General features: G+C 31.1%; 2 protein-coding genes across 8 annotated transcripts; both read right to left on the reverse strand.

Moving 5' to 3' along the window:
- Positions 1–3,633: 3,633 nt before the first annotated feature.
- Positions 3,634–7,043, reverse strand: LOC107915811 (serine carboxypeptidase-like 18). 6 transcript variants are annotated; one of them, XM_016845009.2, is made up of 14 exons: positions 6,802–7,043; positions 6,562–6,698; positions 6,407–6,483; positions 6,136–6,258; positions 5,956–6,058; positions 5,842–5,879; positions 5,656–5,757; positions 5,486–5,572; positions 4,702–4,860; positions 4,545–4,616; positions 4,344–4,462; positions 4,159–4,272; positions 4,039–4,084; positions 3,634–3,961 (listed from the first exon to the last, which is right to left on the reverse strand). In XM_016845009.2, the coding sequence occupies exons 1-14, from the start codon at positions 6,939–6,941 to the stop codon at positions 3,878–3,880; spliced, it is 1,401 nt and encodes a 466-aa protein (XP_016700498.1). In that variant the 5' UTR covers positions 6,942–7,043; the 3' UTR covers positions 3,634–3,877. The 6 variants fall into 6 exon arrangements, with proteins under 6 accessions (XP_016700498.1, XP_040959435.1, XP_016700499.1 ...); XM_041103501.1 differs by having other exon boundaries at positions 6,407–6,446; positions 6,562–6,690; positions 6,802–7,040; XM_016845010.2 differs by having other exon boundaries at positions 6,407–6,446; positions 6,802–7,024.
- A 1,286-nt stretch (positions 7,044–8,329) lies between these two features.
- On the reverse strand, positions 8,330–11,530 carry LOC107915812 (uncharacterized). 2 transcript variants are annotated; one of them, XM_016845012.2, is made up of 7 exons: positions 11,233–11,501; positions 10,324–10,541; positions 10,044–10,239; positions 9,728–9,765; positions 9,569–9,636; positions 9,405–9,497; positions 8,729–8,858 (listed from the first exon to the last, which is right to left on the reverse strand). In XM_016845012.2, the coding sequence occupies exons 1-6, from the start codon at positions 11,263–11,265 to the stop codon at positions 9,430–9,432; spliced, it is 621 nt and encodes a 206-aa protein (XP_016700501.1). In that variant the 5' UTR covers positions 11,266–11,501; the 3' UTR covers positions 8,729–8,858; positions 9,405–9,429. The 2 variants fall into 2 exon arrangements, with proteins under 2 accessions (XP_016700500.1, XP_016700501.1); XM_016845011.2 differs by lacking the exon at positions 9,405–9,497 and having other exon boundaries at positions 8,330–8,858; positions 11,233–11,530.
- Between the last annotated feature and the right edge of the window lie 6,755 nt (positions 11,531–18,285).

Below are 18,285 nucleotides of genomic sequence, written 5' to 3' on the forward strand. Positions count from 1 at the left end.
TTTGGCCCCTTTATAGTTTATAAAATTTTAAATTAGTAATGGTAAAATTTTACTTTGGCCTCCAAAAATGATAAAAAGTTGATTTAATCCATTAAAAATTATAAAATATCGGCTATTAAAATGGTGAAATTATATTTTTACTATTGTAAAAATATACAATTTAATTTTAGTTATTCAAAAAAAAAAATTAGGTTCGCCTCTAAATAAAGCCATCCACATTAAGCTATGATACGCTTTATTAACACTTCTACCCTTCCAATGGAAGGAAATAGAACGAAACTGGAATTTCGGACAGAGGTAGTCATGATTAACAGGATCAAATATAGAGGCATTAGTGATGGTAATGCAAAGTGTTGGTGTTAGCGGGTATATCTCACATTGGTTAAGTACAAGTTATCAATAGAGTTTTTATATAGTTTTACTTTTACTCTAATTGAGTAATTGGGCCTATCATTTAATAACCCAATAGATTCTCTATCTTTGTTGCTACTCGCTCATTTCAATCTGTGTTTGTGTTAAAGTATATTTTTTGGATATTTTTTTGTTCAGAAAGTAATATCTTTAAACAATTTTTTTTTTTCATATTTACTGTTTCGAAAATTTTGGAATTTGGCTGTTAGGCGAAAATAGTGGGATAGTTTCAAAATTGTTCCTGCATTTTTTACTCTTTTTCCTCTACCTATTTATCGTTTTGCCCTTCCACTTTTTAGTGTAAATAAAGGGTTAATTTTCTCATTTTTACACAGAAAAAAACACAACACTCTTTGAAAAACTTTTTCCTCTCTATCGTTTTTCTCCTAAATCATTTTAGAGAAAATTCTGTCTAGGAGTTTTGATTTTAAGCGAGGTCGACTATTACCCTTCCAAACTTTCTTGGGAATTGATCCTACTATAATTTTCTTGAGAAGAGCAACACCGATCGAGTTCCATCTTCCTTATTCGGATGTACGAATATTGACGTATTGTATTAACATTGAGGGACAATATCTATTCCACGATTACACCGACTAGGACAAATTCAGTTCTAAGGCAATGGTTTACCATGACGTAGTAAATTTCTAATTTCTTAATTTGTTATTTATTTTTCAAATAGTGCTAATAGAGTTTGTTATTGCAGTAGCTTATTTTCCAACAATCAACCCATCTATTAACTAAAGCTGGAAGCGCTCTAAGGCAATTGATTTCACCTCTGTTCGAAACCGCTTACGCAACATGAAGAGCATATACCCTTTGAGAAAAGCTAGTATAGATAGGCTCGTCAAACACTCCATTTTCGTCCCTCAACATTGCTCCCCACTCTATTGCGCGTTCACCTTGAAACATCGCTGCATGGACATTACACTTGACCCAACTCCATAACTGATTAGGCCAACGGTGAGAGGTTTTTTTTATAAAAATAACCTAAAACTTTTGATTATTTACAAAATGACCTACTTTGAAAATCATGTACGCAAATGACCTATTTTGAACAGTAAATGTCGGTGACGCCATTCCATTGATTGGCGTGACCTTAAAAAATAAATTTCTATTGCCTACAACTAATGATTGGGTGGAAGTGACCTGTGATGATGCTAATGACAATAGCGTCACTGACGTTTACGGTTCAAAACAAATTATTTATGTACATAAATTTTAAAGTAGATCATTTATGTAAATAATAAAAAAATTTGGATCATTTTTATAAAAAAAGCTATTTAATTTCTTATAATTATTAGCGTTGAAATTGTCATTATTCATGCAATAATTATTCGCAATCAATTCATGTTGAAATTGTCATCACTAGGGTTTTTTTTGTGGGCAATTTACCAAAAAAAGCTTATGTTTTTAAAATTACCGAAATAGGCCCGGTATTTTATTATTTACCGGAATGGGCCTTTTTCGGCAAACTACGTCCACGTCAGCGAAATGTCAAGGGACGTGCCAAAAAATTGCGGTCACGTCAGCGCGCTTTGTTGACATGGCAACAAATCACCGCGACTTGCCAACGGTCAAAAATTTGATCGTTGCCCCCCCCACGGTAAAAAAAACTATAAATACCCCCACCCCTTTTTTTTCACAAACTAATCATCTCTCAAATTTCCTCTCAATTTCCAGGACCTACTGTAACAAAAGCGCGTCCAAGAGGGCGCGATTTCACAAGTTCTTCTCAAATAGCATCCTGCTAGAAGCGATTTTATACTATTTGTTCAGAAACGTCAACTCGAAATTATTTCTTCCAGGACCTACTGTAGAAAAAGCGCGTCCACGAGGCCGCGATTTCACAAATTCTTATCAAACAGCATCCTGCTAGAAGCGATTTTATACTATTTGCTCAGAAACGTCAACTCGAAATTATTTTTTCAGGACCTACTATAGCAAAAGCGCATAAACATAGGCGCGACTTATTTGTTTACTTTTTTCTACAAAACCCTAAAAACCCTAAACCCTAAAATCTAAAAACTTAACGTGGCAAAAACGGGCAAATCGCGTCCCCCGTAACGCGCTACGTAAGGAAATCGCGGCCACGTAAGCGCGCTTTGCTGACGTGGCAACAAATTGCCCCCTCGTGGACGCGATTTGTTGCCACGTCAGCAAAGCGCGCTGACGTGGCCGCAATTTTCTGGCACGTCGCCTGACATCGAGCTCACGTGGGCGCGGTTTTTTGAAAAATGGCCCATTCCGGTAAATAATAAAATACCAGACCCATTTCGGTAAATTTATAAAAAAAAAAGCTTTTATTAGTAAATTAGCCTTTTTTTTGTTGATATATTGGTAAAACTATTCCAATTTTAATTGGATTTGCAGCAGATAATGGATTTATAATTCGGATTTCGAAACAATGATTTATTACTTTCTCCCTCTTTTAACCTTATGTTTGAATAAATATTACCCAACCGTTAAATTATACTTAAAATTTTCTATTTTTATGGCATAATTTAAAAAATAGCTTTTAAGGTTTATATATTTGAGAACTTGCATGATAGCTTATATGTATTTTATGTTGACATAATACTATTTATTTTGTATATTATGTTAAAAAATAATATAAAAATATTCAAAAAATTTTAATAAAATAATTCAAAATTTAAAAAAATTCTAAAAATTTTAAAAATAATATCAAATACTCATCAATTGTCATGCAAGATATCATGTTTAAAATTTATACAATTTAATCAATATTTGTATAAAATAAATAACAATTCAATAATTGACAGCGACCCACACAAGCATTGGAGCATGTGGTTTAATTCAATACAAAGCAAAGAACCTTACTAGAGCTTGACATGCCACGAATCCTCTTGAAAGAGAGGGGTGCTCCCTTGGGAACGCAGACATAGGTGATGCATGATGGTCGCCATCTCATGCTGTAAGTTGTTGGGTTAAGTCATGGAACGAGTGCAACCTCGTATATAATTGCCACTGTTGAATTTGAAACCCTAAACAGACTGTCAATGATAAGCCGAAAGAAGGTGTGGATGACATCAAATCATCATGCCCCTTATGCCCTGAGTGACACATGTGCTACAATGGACGTAACAAAATGTCGTAATCCCGTGAGGATGAGCTAGCTAACTCCAAAAGGTTGAGAGATTAACGGCCAAATTTAACTTTTTGTAAAAATTTAAGAGCCAAGATTTAAACATTAAACCAAAGTTAAAATTGAGTTTAGCTATGTGCTATTCTTGTATGCCTTGAAGTAATTGAATTATACAAAGTGGAATGAATGTTTATATAAAGACCTTTGATTATATTTGCCATATATAATTTGGTCCAATATATCAGCTTCGTTTATTATGAATTTGTAGCATGAAACCTCCGATGTTTACAGATTTGAAATGGCATAAGAAAACCCAAAAGTGCTGAGACAGATCCCGGGGAATTAAGATGGAGCAATTTATCATAAAGCTTGTTTGGAAATCCATCGACTGAACATTGCAAAACATTCCTTCGGTTTGAACTCTGGAGCAGTGTGACCTCCTCCCTGCAACACACCACACTCCATTACAAATCATTTTCTTCAGAAAAAAAAAGTCATAACTCTATTTGCACTATTCTTGCCTTTACAGTTGCAAATGTGAAGTTATTTCCATGTTCTCTCGAGTATCTGCAAAAAGCAAGCGAAATTTAAGCTCTTACACATATGGGAAACAAAATCTGTATTTATAGTCATAGCCTCACCCTGCAACTTGATCATCAACAAACCATGGCCTCCAATCATCAACAATGGACAAATTCAAGGACTTAATCCATGATTCGGTTCCAACGTAGGGAACAACTCTGTCATGATCACCACTGTAAAGAAATCTACAATCAGCAATCACCCATAAAAAGAGAGCTTTAACCAACGGTTCTAGGTATGCGACCTGTATATTAGAGCCCTGTAACCCTCTGAATTGAGAGATAAATGATAGTCTACAACACTCCCAACATCTTTATCATAAAGTAAGCTTTCATTACATCTTATCCATTCTCTGATTGTTCCCTGGTAAATCAATGTCCAGACTGAGTTAATCTAACTTAGTGTCAGTAAAAGGGGCATGAGAAAGAGTACTAATATAGTTTACCTTTCTGATACCAAGTGCTTGCTGGACACCATCATCAGATGCCCAAATCTTGCAAAGGTAAGTATTGTAGTTCTGTATCACGGTTTTAATCAAATATAAAGTATTAACATATATTTATGGTAAGACAGATTAACTAGCAAGTGACAGAGACATTTACTCGACATCCGAATTTAGGGTACTCGGCAGGCGCCTGCAGGTAGTCTTCTTCACGTGTTTCTAGGAAGTATTTCCTTTCATTGACCAAACTATTCGGTGTATTAAAGTCAGAAGGGCAGTGAGGCTCCAGGATATGTGGCTTGTTTATGTAGGCAATGCACTATGAAAATAGTGAAACTTTGTTCTTTACTATTCCAATGAGATGTTATACTGAAAAGGGTAAACTACATCATCAATCATTTTTCATTTGTCATTTAACTAAAAAAGTTACAATTTGATCACTAAACTATTAAAAAATTTTCATTAAAATCACTGAGTTGTTAAGTTTTTTTTTATATTTAGCTAAGGAGTTCCAAGTGACAATTTGACAACGGTTATGGTGGATTAGTACCCATAGACGAATAGAAAAACATATATTAAATCCACGTTAATCTAACAGTCAATGTTGAAGATAGAAAAAAAAAACTGTTTGAATTTTGATTTGGAAATTTGTAAATCGTGACATCTAAAGTTGTTTCATGACAAAAAATTGAATTGTAGAAGAAAAAAGAAAAGAAAGCTTTCAATCAGTGGAGATGGTACGAACAAAGAAAATCCTATAACATTGATTTTAATAGCTCAATGACTCCAATGAAAACTTTTCAATAGCTTAGTGATCAAATTTTAACTTTTTTTAATTAAGTAACAAAAACAAAAACTTACTATACTCATACATAGTTTAGTACTAATGATGTAGTTTACCCTAATGGAAAAATAAAAGAGAACAGGTTCATTTGCTTGATTACCTCCGAGATAGCTTGAAGATCTTTTGCACATTTTACATTACTCATCTCCACTTCTACGTATTCTTCTTTACAATTCCTTTTGGCTGACTGCAAAGAGAAGTGCTCAATGAACATATAAACATACAGTTTTATTAACAAATCACTTGCAATTAAGGGTTTAGTCCATTGACCTCATAAAGTTCATCAGAGATAAGTGCCATACGATTATAAAATGGGATTTTTGAGTTGTCATCATATTTCGAACCCGTTGAAGGATTACCGACCAAATACCCCTGCAACAAGTGCTAAAATCAAAGACTCTCCATAGGATGACATAAAGTGCAAAAGTCATCAAGAAGTTGATATTAGAGCATTACTTTGAGATTGAAGGCTGGAACGCTCTCATCTTCGATACCTAAAACCGTGACATTGGTCCCATTAGAAACAACAAGATAAAACATTAAGTTTAAAGCGGGGTAACACACTCTTACCATCTGATATTGCATGAACAATGATGGGAACAATTTTCCCAGCGTATGAATCACCGGCAATATAGAGTGAGTTTGTGATGAACTTGGGATGACTTTGCAACCACTGAACAGACAAGAAGTAATCGTTGAAAACATTTCGTTTTTAAGTTAAGACTATTCACAAGTATCAGTTGCCTTCACCTTCCTCAGAAAATTATACCCATCATTCGCAAATCTTTTATCCCCTGTCTCAAAACCTTGCAATGTCGTTGAATAAGAAAATCCAGTGCCAACAGGTGCGTCTAGGAAGATTATATTTGCAACCTGAATAGTTATGATGGATGAGTAAGTAGAAGTTGCTAAGCATGAGCTATTATTATAGTATAGAATTGTTTAGGGACTCTTTCGAAGACTTCTCTCGGAAGAGCTGATTATCCCAAAACAAGAATCATGAGTGGATGAATGATTTCACCTTTGTCCATGAGTAAGGGTTGAGAACAAAAGTTGGTAAGCTGCCATTATACTCCACCATGTTAAATTGGAAGGGCCCTAAATTAACATCATTACACGAGACTATGGAATCTCCTGTTGGTGATACTAAACACCAAAAATAATCAGAGATTTTACCTATTTCGAAAAAAAGGCCAGAGAGAGCAGAGCAACCAGGGCCTCCAGTGAGCCATAGGATGAGAGGATCTTTTGAAGGGTCGCGTTCTGATTGAATAAAATAATAGAAAAATTCCACATCTCCCACCCCTATATACCTGAAACACAATTATTAACCCTAGGTAACATGATTCTGAAACCAGTACTATTAAAAATCATAGAAGGAAAGCATAAGCATAAGTGGATGAATGAGAAACTCACCCAGTTTCAAGCTTGAAGGGAAGTGAAGCAGAAAATCCAGGAAGGGACCTGATGTCTGAAAATGAAACCACATGCCTATTCCAAACCACAATGAAGACTATGTAGTAAAAACTTAGTAAGTCGACATACTTTGAAAACATCCTCCCTACTACCTACTTCTGTGGTTAAACTTTCTATTAACAAAAGAGCCGTCTTTGGGAAAGTATGAGCTCAAACTTTTGAAGACATTTGAAACGGATAAATTACTGCTTAAAATAATGATGATAATTATCTTTAGTTCACATATAATCGATCTAATCCAACCGATTTAACTTAGGTTAATTAACTACCATTCAAAGTTAATTTATCCATACTGCCAAATACAAAAACAGAGAAGAACCGAGGGTTGGTTCAAATTTCGATTAAAATTAAATTAATAGACCGAATCAATTTAATTCAATTAATTAATTGATCGATTTAATTTGATCATAAATCAATTAATAAATTGTTAATATTTTGATTAACTCAGTCAAATTAATATTATTAATATAATTTTTATATTTTATATTTATTTTAATCAAAAAATAAAAGTATATAAATTTCGATTAATTTAATTAATTAACTAAATTAATCGAAATATTTCAATTCAGTTAATCTTTAAAAAAAATTCGATTGAACTAACAATTAAAAAATATAAAAATTAATTAATAGTCTTTTAAAAGAGAGAAAAAGGAGAGGAGGCCTTGCTTTGAGTTTTAACAATTGGAATTTGGAAGTATCTGCTTTTGTGTAGTTTGGGTCTTTTTACATTTCGTTTAATCTGATTTTGAAGAAGTTTCTATTAGAGTTCAAAATGCTTTGTTGTGTTATTAGTTAATTAATTAAAATTTATAGTAATTTATTCTATTTCGTTGTAAAAATTATTTCTGATTAAATAATTTGGATAGTAAACTGAACTTTGATTTAATTTATTTTGAAATCCAACTTCATTAAAATTAACAAAAAAATAACATAAATAAAAAGATAGAAATATCTTCAATCTAAAATAATTTTAATAAAATTTAAAAAAAAATCTTATATTTATTCTCAATTTAAAAATTCTAATCATATTTGATCTTTTTAACATAATACTTAAATTTACTCATAACTCTTCCTCAATCTATAAATACAACACACTTGAACACATCCTTTTGCATAGATAGGCAATCAAACTAAGAACTTAAATGATTTATTTTTAATACCCCGTTACAATACTTCAAACACTTCTTTAACTTCAATGAAATAAAAAAATAAGCTTTCCAAACGAGGATAATGCACTTCAAAATACTTGAAATCATATCATCTTACATTAATAAGAAATTCATGCCAATCAAGTTAAGACTCAATCAATTTGAATGGTTTACTTTTTTAATACCTTGTTACAATACTCAAAAAGCACTTCTTCAACTTCAACAAAGTGCACGAATAAACTTTCCGAACAAGGATAATACACTTCAACACATCAAATTCATCTCCTCCTACATTAGTAAGAATATTCATGTCAATTAAGTTAAGACTTAATCAACTTAAATGATTTACTTTTTAATACCCTATTACAACACTTCAACAATACTTTTTCAACTTCAGTGAAGTGCAAGAATAAATTTTCCGAACAAAGATAACACACTTCAACATACTCAAATGAGCCCTCCTATATTAGTAAGAACGTCCATACCAATCAAGTTAAAATTGAATTAACTTGAATGATTTACTTTTTAATACCCTATTACAACACTTCGAATTAACTTCCCAAACAAAATAATACATTTCAACGTACTCAAATCCACGTCTTCCCGCATTAGCAACAATATCATTCCAATCAAGCTAGTTAAGGCTCAATCAACTTGAAAATTTTACTTTTCAATACCCTATTAAAAAACTTCTTCAACAGCACTTCTTCAACGAAGTGCAAGAATAAGCTTTCCCAGCGAGTAAAATAGATTCAGCACATTTCAAGACGAGTTTCATATCATCTTCCTCAACACTGACTTCATCAATAGCGTAGAATGTCAACTCCACCACATTTGAAGTCGAATTAGCTGTTCCACAGTGCATCATTTCAGTAAGATCATGTTTGTAAAATGAAAAACAAAATCAAAATATATTGATAATCCAATTCGAAATTTAGCTTGAATTATGTTTAAATTTTAGTTATTTTATTTAAAAATAAAAACTAGACCCTTCTATTATTTCAATTTAAAATTCAGTCTAATCATCATCGATACAATAATGCTAATAGGAGAAAATGAAAAAGTGATAAGAGAAAATCATTTTTCATCCTAATAGATAAAATTCAATCTCTCCAAAGTGAAATCATAAGAGGGGAGAAAACTAGAGATTGTATGTTAGTTCAAAATTGGATAAATTACACCATTAGTAACTAAATTATGAATAAACTTTTGCTTTGATCACCGAACTATTTAAAAGTTTTCATTTAACCTACTATGCTAAATGACTTTCTTTGTTTGTATTGTCTACACCAATAAAGCTCTCTTTCCATTTCTGTTCTACACTTCCAAGTTTTATTTCATAAAACAAATTTTAAATGTTACTAATCTACGAACCAAAATTCTAACAATTTTTACCTTTCTAAGCGTCGAACCATCTCAACTAAGCAGGAACGGAAAGGAGAAATATTTCTTTTACCTTTCTATCATTCCACATTTTCTTTCTTTCGACTATCAAACAAAACATTTAAGCATAAATATTAAATCTCAAATTTGACCGAAACAAAGTGACTCGAAAATACCTTTTGTCACAAAATAACCGACGACCCGAGGAGCTATGTTTGAGTCATTAGTAGAGGTTGGTGCATACCTATAAATAAGGGAAATTAAAAACTTCATATCCTAATAGTTGTATACAAAATTTGTTTAAAAGAACTTTAAGATTAAATTAAAATCCTCACATGTCCGGTTTTGCACGAAAAATGCCTCGAGAAACAGCCTGCAACAAAGCTCAAGGCTCTTAAAATTTCAAAATCATTGAGAAACAGATGCTTAGATGAAACAAAAAAAAAAAGTTGCTTTAGTGAATTGCTTGCCTTCAAACAGAGTTTGTTAACAGATGTAAGCAGTAACAATTTCAAGGACTCCCTAACCTTTATGAGTTGTTCACAAATTTATTGAACGAAAATTGAATATCGAGAGGATTCAAATGGGCAATAATGCTAAAATCATAGTATTGAAATGTAAATCTCATGCTTGAGGGAGAGGGAGATTTACCTCTAAGTCTAGCATTGTCGATGCATTTGCGGCATCGGAAATTGGGTCCATTGTGAAGTTTAATTGACCGGTGGAGTGGGTTTTGTTATAAAACCAATGAGTAGCCCCGGCAGCCAATGCCTCCAAGCCCGCCACGCTGCCGTTCAAAGCTCCTTTGCCCATCGTAACATTAACAACAGTCTCAACTCGAGTCCCGCTGGATCGACAATCTCTAACATCAGGGAATAATATTGAAACGAAAAACCAATGAAAAATAAACCTGGGTTTTCATTGTACCCACCTGGTGTCAGTCAGGCTCAGAATTATTTGCCTACATAGGTCAACAATGTTGCAGCTCCGTCCGAGGCCGTTCGCAGGTGAAGGGTGTGAAGACACGGACGGATGATCTTTCCCATTGCCCGTCACGATTGACCCGTACTGTAATGTTGGGGTCTGGCTCTGGGTCTGGCTAGCTCCTTGTACTGCTAGGATCCATGTCAGCAGAAAACTAAATTGAAACTGCAACAAGTGATGGAGAATTGAAAACCAAGCAAGTTAAAATCAAAGTAGAAAGAGATCATAAAGCGAAATTTATGAAGAAATTGAATTGAGACTTGTTCAAGCCAGCCAGGCTCCTCTCAACAAATCTTTTTCTTTTTCAGAAGATTTTTTAGAAAAATAAAAACCTAAAAATTATCTGAACAAAATAATACAACTTTGATTTCCTTAACCCTTGGCACTCCAATCTTCAATTAAAAGGAAAGAAAACTCGACTGGAAACCGAAAAAGACGAGAAAACCCAGAAAACCAGATTTATATTATTTTATAAGCTTTGGGCTTTCTAAGACCAATTACCTTGATCCAACTTAAACAGTAAAACCCATTTAGTTTATTGAGTTTGGGGTATTAACATTTAAAGGTGGTTCTAAAGGATAGGCTCGGACTAGAGGTGCTGCTTTACACGGTGGCGGTACTAAATAGGGCCAAGGCGAATAAGTTTTAGTTGAGAGAAAGCAGAAACAACCCATTTCCCTTCCCCTCCTCCCTTCCCTCCATTCTCAGTTTTCCATTTCATATCTGCATTTCAGTAGAGAGAAAAGCAGAAGCAACAAACAGGGCAAGGCAGAGGCAGCTTTGCCTTTGACAAAAAAAAATGCTACTATGAAACTTTCAAAGCAGCAATTCTAAAAAGGAAAGAAAAGAAGATTACCTGAACTCCATGACGATTAGCCCTGGCTGCCATGTTGCCTTTGAAATATAATGTCGCAGATTCTCGCAAAGAAGAGATAAAAGCGAGAATGGGAGATGGAAGAAACTAGGGTTTATGTCATATTTGGAAAAGCCTCCTATATATAGCCTGTACGCAAGTTCTGGACCGGACTAGTTAGAGGTTTGAACGTCATTCGTTGAATATTTTGAGTTTCTCTAGAACTTTATTTTAGGCATACACCGTGCAGGAGAGAATCTAGGCGGTACGGCATCGGCACTGTGGAAAATTCTATATTTTTACTATTTAAAATTTTTAGTTAAAGTTATATTTTAAAATCTATAATAATAATAATTTTTTAATTTAATATTATAAAAATTATATTTTTTATTATCGTACAAATTATAATCCCTAACAAATTTTCTAACTTCACCTCCACACTGTGGATTTTATTCTTCATTTATGCTTTGGCCTTTTTTCTTTTTTTTTTTCAATATCGATATAATATGGAGCAAAAAGGTAACTTAATAAATATGATTAGAATTTAATCCCCTCGTATTCAACGTTTGACCTTATGATTAAGAAATAAAATGGATAATCTCAACGTCACCCCTCATAATTACTGTTGAAATTTTATACTAAAGCAACTTTTTCCATTTATAAAAGTATTTTATTTTATGATTTTGTTGATTAAAAAAACATACGGGTAAATAAATCTGAAACTTTTTAATTTCTTACTTAATGTTAAATGTATATTTGTTATGAATATCTTATTAAGTGAATGTCCAACATGATTAAGATAAAGTTCTGATGTATTTTAAATTTTAATAGCTATTAGAATTAGATCTCTACTTCTTTTATACTTTTTATACCTATAAATAGAGACTCTGATTAAGTATTGTAATCATTCCATTGTTTCTCATATTTTCTTTGTTATTTAGTCTCTCCATCTCTCTTTATTTTATAACACGTTATCAACATGATATTGCTCAAAGTGATAGTTCCTTTTATCGACGATAAAATTTATCCTCCATGATTTCTAATATTTTTAACAGTAAAATGTAAAGTTTTTACAGGAATTTCTTTTATTTAATGTTTCAGATCTAATTATTATTTTTCATTCTTCTTTCATTATATATTATCATTGTTTTGATTAACTTATTTTACTTTTTGTTCTTAAGTATGGTGAAAGATTTGATATCGTTATCTATATGAAATCGAGAAATAAGATCCATTCTCAAAGTTTGCTTTTTGATATTTGCTTAAGGATGATCTCTTTTTCTTCATTACAAATGATATTTATAATCGCTACTTCTCATTCATGGTAATGTAAATCAATTTAATCAAGTTCTTTTGAAAGTTGATTTGATTTCTATTAAAAGATTCAATTTAAGTAATTCACTATCCGTATCTCTATGAATTTATAAAACCCTTCACGCATGCATTTAGTTATTGGGATTTTTATGTGGAGATAAATATTTTTTTAATAGAATTGATTGGTTTAATTTTGATTTTGATTAAGATATATGATTATTATGGAATACGAGTAAAAATATTTGTCATGAACTTTGGGACACTCATCCTGTTTGTAATAATTTCATATTATTGTAAAATTTGAAATGAAATTATGTCATAAGAGGTGGAGGTTAGAAAATGTTTATGTCTAAAACTTTATAGTTGTAAAGTTATTTTAATTTCATGTTAAAAAGAATTGCAAAACTGTATATTATTTAAAATAAATTAAGCATTCATTAAGGTTATATAATAAAATGATTATATGCTCCTGAAGACTTAATATTGCATCAAATTGTAAAAAAAAATTTAAGAGCTAATATTTTACTTCCTTGTGATACAAATTTTTGTAAAATATAATATTATTTTCAAATCAAGAAGATATATGTTGAATAAAACCTTCATGTGTTTTACATTAAAACATTTATAGAAATAACATGAGATACGCATGTATTTGCATTATATATATTCCCCAAAGGAATACATTATACTATATGATTGAAATATCTAATGTGCTCCTTACAGTAGCAATATTGTGAAAATGACTTTAAAAGTATTTTTGAACGATCTCATATCTTCTAGTGGCTAAGCAAAATAATAAGTTATTAATGAAAAACTATGAAATTCTTGCCACTAGTTTTACTTTATTCCCTGAAGTGAATGTAGTAGTACATAACAATTATGAAAAATGAAAATATAAATATCATGATTGTTATTGTAATTGAGGATGTGGTTGGAGATGTACTAATAGCAGTTATCAATGTGATTATAATAGTGGTATTTCTAACCACTAGAAAAAGAATAATAATGAAAAATAAGAAAATTGTGGTCAAAATATTTGAAGATTTTGGCATATCCTTTGAACTGAATATTGCAAATAATTATTTGCAAATTATATTTCTTTTATTGAGTTAATAATATTATGGACTTCATATTGATGTAGACATTTTCAGAAGTAAATGTCACAATATTTCTTATATGTGAATATAAAATAAAAAGAATAACGATAAAGTTATTAATTGTCAAATTTTATATTTACATTATTAGTATAATTGAAAAACATGATTAAGTAAATAAGAAGTTTATTGATACCAATACAATTACTCTTTGGCGTGACCGGTTAGAGCATCTTGGATTATATCTGATGCGATAATTAATTAAAAATTAATATAGACATTTATTAAAGAACCCTAAGATTTTTTAATTTAAATAATTCTCATGTATTGTTTGTTCTCAATGAAAATTGATTATTACAAACTCACTGATTAAAGTTGAGATTTAATATTTTGCATATTTGAAATGAATATGGGTCCATTCATCCATCACGTGGATGATTTTAATATTATATGATCTTAGTAGATGCATCTACAAAATAATCACATGCATTATCAACTCGCAACCTATCGCTTGCGAGATTGCTTATTTAAATGATTAATTTCAGATTATGCAATTAAAACAACTCATCTGGCTTATGTTGGTGAGTTTATGCCCCAAGCTTTGAATAATTATTGTATGTCAATCGGGATAAAAATTGAACATCTTATAGCTCATATTCACACATAAAATGATATAGCTAAATCATTTATCAAATGCCTCCAACTAATAACTAAACCATTACTTATGAGAACAATACTTCATATTTCAAGATGAGATTGTATTGATTTACATGCACGTATCAAGCCAATAAATTATAAATACTCCCCATTAAAATATATTTTTGGTCAAGAGTCAAATATTTCTTATATTACAATTTTTGGCTGTGCGGTACATGTTTTAACTTCTCCACCAAAAGACACAAAGATGGGTCATCATAAGAGATTGAGAAGGTATATTTATATGAGTCTCCTTAAAATATTTTTGAGTTATTAATTTGAGATTTAGTTATGACATGAGTTGTTAGTTTTCTCAACATTAGGGGGAGAGAATAAAAAGTTGGATTAATAAAGTACTTGAAATGAATTATCAATATTTAAGATCCTCATACAAAGTAATGTGAACCAAAAGTTCAACAAATAATTCATTTTACAAATCAACTGCCAGATTCATTAAATCTGACATACCAACTGAAAATGCTTCAATACGAATTGATGTCCTAATAGGACAAATTGTTAGTGTAAAAGAAAGTAATCCATGTTTGAAGCGTGGAAGACCGGTTGGTTCCAAAGATAAAAATCCTCGTAAAAGAAAAGAAGAAAATATTCAAGGTAGTCATATAGTGGAGGCGGAGGATCCTGAAGAGACCCTTGACATAACTAATTATAAAACTCAAGAAAAGATTCAAGTACCTAAAAGTGAAAGTGGAAGTGAAAATGATAAAAATAAAGAGATCTCGATAAATTATGTCAATACAAGAAAAAGATGGAATAAAAAAATTTAGTTGTCGACAACAATTTTGCTTATAAAATTGCTATTGAAATAATAAGAGAAAATGATGATCCTGAGTCTAAATCTATTGAGGAATGTAAAAATAGAAAAGATTAACAAAAATGGAAAGATGCAATTCAAGTAGAATTAAATTCACTTTCTAAACGTGAAGTTTTTTGACCTGTAATCCAAACACATAAAGGTGTAAAGCCGATAGGATATAAATGAGTATTTGTGCAAAAGTGAAGTGAAAAAAAATGAAGTCATAAGATATAAAGCACAACTTGTAGCACAAGGATTTTCGCAAAAGCCCGACATTGATTGTGAAGAGACATATTATCCTCTGGTGGATGCAATCACATTTAGATTTCTTATTAGTCTAGCAATACGTGAAAAACTTAACATATATCTAATAGATGTTGTTACAACCTATTTATATGGTACACTTGATAGTGAAATTTGTATGAAAATCCCTGAAGGATTTAGAATCCCAAAAGGATATAGAGTTTCTCAAGAAAATTACTCAATCAAATTAAAGAAAAATTTATATGGATTAAAACAATCTGGACGTATGTGGTACAATCGTCTTAGTGAATACTTGTTAAAAGAAGGTTACAAAAACAATCCAATTTGTCTAGGCGTCTTTATAAAAAAGGTTTAGATAAGATTTTGTGATAGTTGTTTATGTTGATGATCTAAATATTATTGGAACTCTTGAAGAGCTTCAAAATACAATAAATTGTTTAAAGAAAGAATTTGAGATGAAAGATCTTGAGAAAACAAAGTTTTGTCTTGGCTTACAAATCAAATATTTAAAAGATGGAATTCATGTTCATCAATCAACTTATACGAAAAAGATATTAAAGAAATTTTACATGGAAAAAGCACACCCATTAAGCACTCTGATGGTTGTACGATCATTAGATGTGAATAAAGATCAATTTCATCATTACGAGAATGATGAAGAGTTTCTTGGTCCTGAAGTACCATATCTAAGTGCCATAGGGGTATTGATGTATCTTGCAAACAACACAATACCTGATATAACTTTTGTTGTAAACTTGTTAGCAAGATTTAGTTCTTTTCCAACATGTAGACATTGGAATGAAATTAAGCATGTATTTAAATATCTCAGAGGGACCATTGATATGGGGTTATTTTATTCAAATGATTCAAAATCCCTATTAGTTGGTTATACTGATATTGGATGCTTATCAAATCCACATAAAGGTCGATCTCAAACAAGATATTTATTTACATGTGGTACTGTCATGTCATGGCGTTCAACAAAGCAAACATTACCTGCCGCTTCTTCAAATTATGCAAAAATAATTGCAATGCATGAGGCAAGTCGAGAGTGTATTTTGGCTAAGATTATTGACCCAACATATCCAAAAGATATGTAATTTGCCTTTACAGGAAAATATGTCAACTATCTTAGATGGAGATAATGCAACATGTATAGCTCAATTGAAGGGTGGTTACATTAAAAGTGATAGAACGAAACATATTTTATCAAAATTATTCTTCACCCATGATCTTGAAAAAAAAAAGTGATATAAATGTTCAACAAATTCGTTCTAGTGATAATTTAGCATATCTTTTTACTAAGGCATTGCCAACTTCAACATTTGAAATACTACTACACAAGATTGGAATATGTAAACTCAAATATGTAATGTAATGTTGTCATTAGGGGGAGTCTAAAACAAGTTGTACTCTTTTCCTGTAACCAATGTTTTGTCCCATTGGATTTTCCTGGTAAAGAATCTTAATGAGACAGCTTGTAATAGAAGATTGTGTACTCTCTTTTTTTCATTAAGTTTTTATCCCACAGGGTTTTTCCCAATAAGATTTTAATGAGTCACATTATCTACCAATGGATATCCAATGGGAAGTGTTATGAATATCTTATTAAGTGGATGTCCATCATGATCAAGATAAAGTTTTGATATACTTTAAATCCTAATAGCTATTAGAATTAGATTTCTACTTCTTTTATACTTCTTATGCCTATAAATAGAGGTTCTGATGAAGCATTGTAAACATCCCATTCATCAATAAAATACATTCTCTATTGCTTCCCATATTTTCTTTGTTCTTTAGCCTTTATATCTCTCTTTATTTATAACAATATTTTTATTTTCATTGCCATTTTTATTGTAAAAAAACATATTATTTCAATAAATAATTTTTTGAAAATTAATTTAGATAAAAGTGCCCTTGTTTTAGTGAAAGCATACGATTGTTTTTAAATAATCTCATTACAGGTTCTGATTATATCTGCTGCTCTTTTTGGGACAATACTTAGAACTACTCATAACCCCTCCCAACCCATAAATAGGAGGATAATGTGTTTCAACGCACTCGAACTCACATCCTCCTATATTGACAACTATAACACCCTCAAAACCCCCTTGGTAGAAAATAATATGAGATAGATTCTTAGTTAAATAAGAAATAAAAAAATAAAGGATAAAGGATGTTAGAGAAAAATGAAATAAGAAATTCAATTAAATAAATTATAATTTGAAATCATATTATTAGAAATAATGAATGAATGAAAAAAATACGATGATGTATTAGTTTAATAATACAACTAAAAGTTTACTATGACTAGAGAGACTATTTAACTTCAAATAGAAATTAGTAAGTTAGAGTATCCTATACTTGGAATTGGAGGTCATGGAGTGGTATAGTAAATTATACGTTAGTGATGTGATGCGAATTAAGTCAAGTGTATAATTGAATTATCGAGTAATGAAATAAAGTACATCAATGCTAGTAGAGGAAGGTATTGGATAATGGAGAAGGTCCAAAAATAAATAGATTATAAAAAAAATAAAACATATATTGTTATATTGTGAGATAAATTTGAGGTATTGACTAAATCGTGAAAAAGTAAAAAGTGATGGGTCAAAGTGTAAGTATTCAAAAATTGAGGAGTTAAAGTATAAATTTGAAAAGTTGAAAGACTAAAAGTGCAAATAACCAAAAGTAAAAAGGACATAAATAGAAATATAAAATTTCACTAGGGGCAAAATAATCATTTAAAAAAATAAATAATTTGAAGAAAATTACCAAAATACCATTGGATATATGGATGAATTATGGCCGCTTGAAGTACAAAATATGGGTCATTGGATTGTAATCTTGATGTTGGTGATATTTTAAATAATA

This window comes from Gossypium hirsutum, chromosome D10 (genome assembly GCF_007990345.1).
Source record: "Gossypium hirsutum isolate 1008001.06 chromosome D10, Gossypium_hirsutum_v2.1, whole genome shotgun sequence".
Taxonomy (NCBI): domain Eukaryota; kingdom Viridiplantae; phylum Streptophyta; class Magnoliopsida; order Malvales; family Malvaceae; genus Gossypium; species Gossypium hirsutum.